Below are 9,416 nucleotides of genomic sequence, written 5' to 3'. Positions count from 1 at the left end.
CTTCAACATGTTTATACATGTGCATTCGAGGTTACAAGAACATTAAAACTAGCAAATAATGCACAAAAATACAAAGGTGAGAGGAGACAAACAATAGTAATGTACTAATAATTGTGATGGAAAAAGAGAATATTTGTTAATATTTTTTGAAAACCAAGTTGTGTTAACATCTTATATTAGTGTTTAGCTATATTCATGAATAATGTTTGGTTCATATGTCTAACGAATCAAAGACCCAGCCCACAACTATATTTTGGACTATCACACAAATGATTCAAAAAAACAATTTTTATAACCTTCACAAGCTTCCAAAACAACAAGAGGTTGTTAGAGAAAGCCAAACACAACTTGGAACCACCCTAAGAGATTTGGATGGGATTCACAATCACATTAATTAGCTAAAACAACAACCTTTCAATACAAAGCACGATAATTATGTATTGCTTAATTTATTTGTGAGGTGTGTAGGCCCCAAACACTAAATTAAAAAAATAAAATAAAAGTATACAATACTTTATAATATAGTTGAATAGGTTTTATTGTCCTAATATTTTAAGGATTTATTTAATGTGATTTCTAAAAAAAAAAAATCCTTAATTTAATTTTAATTTTACTTAAAAGTGTTAATATTAATTTAATGAAAGAGATAAGTGATTCCTTTTTAAATAAAATGAGAAGTGAGAAAATAAATATTGAATAAACTTCTAAAAAAAACTATTAGGCCTTTATAATATTTATGAAAAAAAATATGATAACCCTTGAACATGTATATCTTTCTATAGATTTAAAAAAGTGTATTGAATTCAGGATAACAAATTTTATCTTCAAAAAATTACAAATAGAAAAGATATTGGCAATGACAAGTTAAAAAAAAAAAAAAAAAAGGTAAAGATGGTTATAGATCTAGCTTATGGCCGATCTCATTCCCTCCATCTTCAACATTTGTAGCAAGAAATCACTCCATGTGTCTATGGGTCCCGGCAAGCACCAATGAACACAATCATTATACAATGTAACATTCTCATTAGGCCAATGTCCATATCTACTAGGATGTCCATCCGGTCGTAATAACATTGCTTGTGTTGTGTCAATTAACTTGAATTTCAAACCCTTCTTTCTCCCTTCTTTCTGAGCTTTCTTAAACTCCTCCAATTGGATCATATAGAGCTCCAAATTTGTGCCCTCTAACCTTGTCTCATTACTCCTAAATGGCTTAGTTCTCACACAGTTCCCACCTTGATTCCATATCCCATTCTCAAAATGAGACGGTGCAAATGTCCTAAGAAAAACTGTGCCCTTGAAGTCTTCCAAACTATTGATGGCCTTAAAAGCAGTCCTAAAAGCCCTTCTATAGCCATAGAACATGGTCAAGTCGGGGACATTTTCCAAGAGACAAAAATGGCACCCGACAACCTTTTTTCTCTCATAGAACACCATTGGTCTGTAGAACCAATGCCCTCCATCAAGAATGATGTAGTCAAATTCTTGAACTTGTGTGGTCCATTTGTCATCATACTCATCAAGGTAGAGGTTGAAAAGGCCAGTGTTGCTTGGACCATTTGGGTCACCCACTTTGGATCTCACTAGATGGGGTGTCCAAAATGTGGCCATGGTGAAGTTGTAACTAGGATACTTCCATCTCTTGAAGTATTCATCACTTGTGTATGATACATCTATTGGCCATTCCACCTGAATAACCATTCCCAAAACTTCAATTTAACAACTTCTCCATATTATAATTCAAATATTACAAAATAATTAAAAAAAATTCAATAACAAATTGTTAAGATAAACTTTAATATTAATTTTAAGTGTAAAATACAACCTTTAAAGTCTGGTTATGTAATATAATTTAGTCATAGCAAATAACGTTATGGAAAAACTTTGCTTACATTGTTTTCAACAAATTTATCTGGGTTTATCATCTTTTACTTTAGACAATGTAATGTAATTATTATTGTTTGATCTCACACAAAAACTATATAATATATATCCATGAAGTGTTAATTTAGTTAATTTACATTCCTAATTTGCGACAATGTTGTTAGTGGGTTTAAACATTTATTAATTCATATGTGGTTATAAGTTTTGAGTTCTATTAAATCTTGCATTTGACTTTGCAACTTTCTTTTATATCAAATATATATATTAAATAATGATCTTTGTACAACACATGTAATATGTTATGTGTGTTTTCATATAAGGATGAATTTATAATATTTATTAGTTTTTAATTACTATATTAGTTGAGTTCCTTTCATTAATCTTTCGATTAGAGTACCCACTAGGAAAATGTAAACCTTTTATACATATTGTTACTTTAACTATTTTTCAATTGGTTAATCATGTGATAATATTCCATTTGAGTATAACAAGGATATGAAGAATTTTTACCTGAAATTTCTAAAATTGGAGTGGCCATGTCTATTTCTATGTAATATATGTAGCATGTACTATGTACTGAGACTTAATTTTCTAAACTTAGCCCAAAAAATAGAAAGTAACATCACATTCATAATCATTGCAATTGGAGCCAAAATATTCTGTCCGAGTAAGGTGCATGTGTATAACGAAATCGAATAATCCAGCCCATAGCTAATTATATATATTCATTTGATAATGAAAAGAGAATTTGACAGCTAATAATAATAATTAATATATAGGAAAAATGCTGAAGGCCTACCACATTTTGGTTTGATTGAAAAGAAGAAAAAAAAAAAGAGTAATAATTATAATAAATAATGAGATTAAATAAATAAATAAAGGAGAAAGTTAATGCACATCTATAATATCCCTTTATTTACTCCTATTTTGAATTAATTGACATTTTCTATTGCAGGCAAAAATTAAAGAAGTTAATATTTTTTTGTGAAATTTAAGAAATTAGTGATAAGATCTAATTACTCTTTCTTTTATACAGTTTAATAGCTATTTCCTAAAACAATCACTCTTACAAACAAACTATTCAGAAGTGCAGAAAGAAAAAGCATAAAATTGAAAAAAAGAAAAAAAGAAGAAGAGAGTAATATATGCTTTCTCAACATTCTAAAATAAAATAATTTTGTGAAAAGAACTAAAACAATAAAGGAATAATTCCTTTTTATTGTCTATATCATATAAATATGTCAATTTATTGCAACAGACAATTAGGCAATAATACACAAATAATAATAATATTGTGTTATTTTTTATGAATAATGAGTCTATAAATTTCTTAGCATAGTTATCCACTTACATAATTAAAGGGCCCATAGTATGTGTTTTTCATCTTGGATTCCAAAAGCAATTATTCAATTTTCACAAACAAACAACAACTTAAGCCCAAAGGAGTTTGTTAGTTCCATTTCTCAAACAACAATATGTATTTTTCTTTGGTATATTAGTCAACAACTACTTTCCTTTTAGGTGACCTAGTGTTTTCTTTTTTTTCATTAATAATATTATAAATTTTTTAAAATTTTATTTAAATTATCTAGAGTGAGAAATAATAAGAATAAATAATACTAATAGATAATTTTGCACCCAAATTATAACCCACTTTTATTGGCAAAGCATGGAACAACTACTCTTTTAATATTTTGTTTGTGTATAAAAAATATGGCAATAATTTATTTTAATTTTAATAAAATAACTATGAAGATTTCTATTTTTCTCAAGTCAACCGTAATAATATAATTGATAAAATTAGTTAAGTGCATTTTTTAGTTTTTAACCATATATAATATTAATAAATATCCCTCTTCTACACTACTGCTTGTGTGAATTAATGTTGCTCTTTTATTTTGAATTTTAAAAATGAGAAATGAATAAATAATTTTCTTTTTGCAAATATATGTCATTTAAAAAGGAATACATTGATTGTTTTTAGTGATTATTGAATAATATATAATTATAATTTTTCTTTTTGATGACATTTTAGTTAACATTTCAAAACTCACTAATAATTTATTATCACACAAAAACTACTATTAAAAAATAATAACAATAATTTTATTATAAAAAATCACTAAATTTTTATTTTACAATCTCGCCGACTAAGGTCTAATCCAAACCTTAATATAATATGTGTCCCATTCAAGATTGGTTAACAGGTCAAAGACAACTTATGACACAGCTTGCTGGCAGGTATAGTGATATTTATGATAATAATGTTTCTAGGAATATTTAATCAAAACCTCTAATTAAGAATCCAAAGACCTCAATTATCAGTATTCTTAGTAAAATTAACGAGACTTTTGTTAAGAAATTATATAGCAACATTAATAGAATATTATTTTTGAAATAGAAAAAAAATTACACAAAAATATGTTCTCAATTTAAAAAATTTATGTAACTTGTTGAACTTTCACAATGATAAAATCAATGTTTCAGACAAAACTTGTGGAACATACCAAAAGAGAAATAATAGGTAGCAGAGGATTACGAAAGCTACATTATTAATCTGCACTAATGCAGTGGAATTTTGTTTCTTCTTTCTTCGTGTTACATCTTCTAATTGTGACTTTTCAACCATTTCTACTAACTTAATTAACTTATGGGATGGATTAGGTGACATGATTAAACCTTATATTAATCAATAATGTCATCTCATATTGGGAGTGAATAAAATAAAATAAAATAAAATAAAATTTGAATTCTCTGAAATTTTTACTGAGTTTTTTGTTGCTGTTTATTTGTTATGTTTGTCTTTAAAATACAATGATTTTGTTGTATTAAAAAATTATTAAAATAAGATAAAAAATTGAAATAAAATAAAATGAAAAAGAAAATTTAAGTTTATAAACAAATAAAATGTGTATTCTTAAAATATTTTTGTATGTGTCTTATTTTATTTTTCAATAAGAAAATGTTTACTTTTATCCTCTAAACAATTAATAATCTCTTATTATGAAAATATATGATATAGTTCCTTTCTTTGTAAACGGAAGGTTGAAAAGAGATTATTCCTTTCAGGAAAAGAATTATACATGTGATGCATTTCTATAAATGAAGAATAATCTAATAAGAAATTAAAAACAAATATTTTATCACTTAAATACACTATTCTTAGTCTTTTAATATACTACGTATCAAATTATTTAATTTAGATAACGATAGTTTGAGAATATTTTTTATAATATTTTAATATTATTTACATGTAATTTGATTAGTCTAAAATTATTCTATAATTCATAATAATAATTTAATAATAATTTAAATATTAACATGGATGAATCACAAAATAACATATAAATAATTTTAAAATATTATAAAAAAATATCGTAAAAGTATCTATGTTAATTTAATTTATAGGAACAATGTTAAAGGAAAGCCTGATATTTTAAAAATAAAAAGTTATTATTTTGAAATGAAGAAAGTAATAAATAGTTTCTGTCAGTTCACGAGTGTTTTGGGTAAGTGTACATCTGTATTGTAAAGTGTGCCATCAAAATATAAAAAATGAAAAGAAATTAAAATTAAAATCTGTGGGAACTCAAAGTAGACAAAAGCAAGAACTCATATAATGAAGAAATACTGACTACACTCCACTCTGTTTCATGTGAGCAGAGTTTTCAGACCAAAAGATTCGATTCCTTTTGGCATGCATCCTTCATCATCATTTTCTGTCTCTTAATTAATTACCCTTTTTAAAACAATAATATTCAAAATTGAAATAACCCTTTTCATTATTAAACAGGTATTGGAATAATTCTAATCAGGACTTAAATTAAAGATTACATTGTTTGAATATTTCTATTTTCTCTCCTTTTTTAAGTAGATTTCATCTTTGTTATGTGTGGTCTAATTCTACGATCATAAATAAGAGAAATACAATTAAAAAAAATCCTTAATTTTGTCAACATATTTAATAAATACTTAATAGTTAAGAAAAAATATATTATTTTTGTATGGGACATGAACCTTTTTGATACTTCACATAGAAGAATAATGAGTGCTTTTCACTAGAGTGAAAATCCCATATGCAGAAAAAGGAGAAGAGTTTAATTGAATGAAGGCATTTTTGGCTTTAAACTTTGGTTAAAGAAAAAGGTTTAAGCTTGCAATGTAACCAGATACCTAATTACGTAACTCCAAAGCAATACTCCAAAAAAAAAATCAAAGAGAAAAAAAAAGACAAAAAGCAAATGAGAAAACAACAACACTGATGATAAACAATAATGGGATGTGAAGAAATGTGCTCACTCACTCACTCGAATACAAGATATTTTTTTATCAGATAAAGTTTATTTATTATATTCACTACATAAAATAAAATATAAAAAAACAAATAAAAATAGTTAGCATGTATGATGCTGAACCATCACATCACATCAATGGAAGTATAGTCTCAACAAATATCATAATATATCAATGATTTTAATCCTTGAAAATAATTCTGTGTATACAGAGATTGAAATTCTAAAAGTATACCATAAATTATGCATATTAACCCTGATTATGACAACCCTCTAACCGGATAACATGAAACTAGGTGATATATATTATTTTTTTTTATAATTTGTGTACAAGTTAATTAATGAATGATATTTTTGTAATTAATGTTAATTAATATATATAAAAATAATTGTGGAAGCAGAAATTTAGACTTTTGCAGGTATTGGAAGAGGGTGGTGGTGGTATTTGTACTTACCCTAGAAAGGAGACAAATCATGGACTGCATCTGATTCCTTCCCACAGAGTCACCAACAAAGGCCATGGATTTTCCCTTGACAATTTCCAAGAACTGAAAAGGGTTGAAAATGGGGAGTTCACAATCACTTGGCTTCCATCTCCACTTGATGAACTCAGAGTCAGGTCTCCCATACTTCATGCAGTTCTGGTGCTCATGAATGGCCCAGCAAGTCTTGTTTGTGTAATAGGGTGCCTTAGGGTTTGGCACCCATTCCCCTGTGAAAATGTCACACTTCTCCACATATGTTGAGGGAAGGTTCTGTGCCATAGCATCATCATCATCATCATGAATGTGGTTTTTATACTTGTGCTTCATCTTCAAGAGTGATGATGAATGGTAACTGCAAAAAGGGTACCACAAAGGGGTGATGGCAAGTGTTAGGATCACCATGATTGCTAGCAAGGTGAGTTTTGGGATCATGTGCTTTGGGGTCATGGTGGGATGATGCTCAGTGTCTTGGAACTTCATGATGAAGAATGAGAGTAGAAGAGAAAGAGAAAGGGACAGAAGAGGAGGGAAATAGGATAGGGTCCTTCAACCCTTTTCTTCTTCTTCTATATATATATATATATATATATATATATATATATATATATATATATATATATATATATATATATATATATATATATATATAATGTTTGTAAAGTGGTTTAAAGTTGTGTATGAGTTGTGATTCTTTGTTTTTACTTATTTGTTTATTTATTTATTAGATTAGGTTTATATAAATTTATGATTGATCTTTTCATTTACTTTTCTTTGGAGAAACAATCCTCATATATTCTTGAACTGTGGCACATTAAATGCATGGATGTGCTATTTCTGAATAGTTTATATAATCATTTAATAAGACTATTCATTTTAGTTAGTATGTTTTGTATTTACATATTTAGATATCAAATTGTTAAAAAAAAATAACTTTTTAAGAAATTATTTATTATCTTAATATTTATTAATTGCTTAAAGATGGAATAACTAAAGTGAAGGTAATATTTTTTTTTTAAAGTTTTCTTTAAGATTATTTGAGTTTTTTTTTCGTCTATTTCTCAAGTATTAATAACACTTTTTTTAAAATTTTTGTATTAATTAAATTTAGGAAAAAACATCATAAAATTGTATAAGTTTGTTAGTTGTATAATAAATCTCATCCATGATTGTAGTTTTTTCGTAATAAAAAGTTATAAGTTTGTGATTTAAATTATGATTTTTTATCATCAAAATAAATATTTATTAATACAAAATATATAGAAAGATGCAAGGATAATTTATAGTTACAAATATATTATCTATATGTCAAAGTCCATCTAGGTTACTTCTAATTATTGGAAGACATTATTATAATTTATGACAATCAAAAGACAACTCATGATTGTTATATTATGAGTTCATGGCTCCTCATCCCACCATTCAATGTTACAATGTCGAATGAATACGAGCAGTCATTACATTTATATAGAAGGAAATGATATAGATTCCAAGATAGACAATGATGCACGGACGAAGGTTGTTAGGGAAACGAAGATGAAGCCCGTTCGGGAAACCATGATGTTTCCTTTGCAAGAAGGCTGAAACTTTAAAATAAGGATAACGATGGATGTAAAAGGAGAGAAACCTATATGTCAAGTGTTGATTGATAATGCTGATTTGTTTGCATGGACGGTAGTCGAGCTCCTTGGAGTTGATCTTACGATAGCCTTCCACAAATTATCTATCTTTAATGAAGTAAGGTTTATCGAAACGAGAAGGATGATTTTGAAAGAAGTCAAGAAAAAAAAATGATATTTCTGCTATCATTTTGATCCTACTATGCTTACTCACGAAGCCTTATGGTCAGATCGCTCTCTGCCTGCTTCCTTAAGCCTTCCAAGCATACTATGTTTTAATTTCTGAAGCCTTATAGTTAGACCTCTCTCTGCTTGCTTCTGTAAGACTTATGAGTAATCTGCTTATGTCAAAGCCTTATGGTCAGACCACTCTCTACCTGCTTTCATAAGCCTCATGAGTCACTCTACTTATATCAAGGTCTTATGGTACAAACCAAATATACTACTCCCGGTAGTAAACATCATTTCATAATTAATGATTCCTTATATCCATCCCAACATTTCATAAAATCAAAAAATCATATTATTTCATCCACCTAACTCAATCATATTCATTCTCCAATCATAAATTGGTAACAACCCATTTCCGTGTCAATACCCAAAATTTATAAAATATCACACACCTATTGCCAGATATCATACTCTTATTATAATCTTATCTTACCCATAACGAGTAAAACCTTAATATAATTTTACCAATAGAAGGTTATAAATCAACCATTTAAATGTTATGACATTAAATAAAAGTTTGTTCCTAGTACATGTCCCACGTCATAATTTTACCTAGACTCTAGGGTAAAAGTTTCAGTCCGATCTAACAATTAATAAAGTGAAAAATAGAAATTTTACATCAATAATTCACAAACATAAAGTTATGTTACTTTGAGATCCTTAATAAACACGACCTAATAAAAAAAAATTGAACAGTCAAGATGAATCAACATGTCTTAAGAACTACATATCGAAATTTTAGGTTTATCTAATGGTTAACTTGGTATAGATTGAGACTTTACTTAGAAAACTCGAGGACAATATTCAAGTGGGTTCCAATTCTATCAAAAATGCGAAATTAATTCCTCTAGGTATAGACATCCAGTTACAAATCCGAATAGTCAAAAATATAAATTTCACAATTTGAT

General features: G+C 27.5%; 1 protein-coding gene across 1 annotated transcript; it reads right to left on the bottom strand.

Moving 5' to 3' along the window:
* Positions 1-747: 747 nt before the first annotated feature.
* Positions 748-7,229, bottom strand: LOC124823309 (protein trichome birefringence-like 19). The gene is made up of 2 exons (XM_088110636.1): positions 6,632-7,229; positions 748-1,689 (listed from the first exon to the last, which is right to left on the bottom strand). Exons 1-2 carry the CDS (start codon positions 7,139-7,141, stop codon positions 904-906), a joined length of 1,296 nt encoding a protein of 431 aa, XP_087966762.1. The 5' UTR covers positions 7,142-7,229; the 3' UTR covers positions 748-903.
* Between the last annotated feature and the right edge of the window lie 2,187 nt (positions 7,230-9,416).

This window comes from Vigna umbellata, chromosome 3, assembly GCF_029865625.1.
Source record: "Vigna umbellata cultivar VRB3 chromosome 3, Vumbellata_1.0, whole genome shotgun sequence".
Lineage (NCBI taxonomy): Eukaryota > Viridiplantae > Streptophyta > Magnoliopsida > Fabales > Fabaceae > Vigna > Vigna umbellata.
Note: the sequence above shows the minus strand (reverse complement) of the source record. Positions and strands in the feature narration are given on the sequence as shown.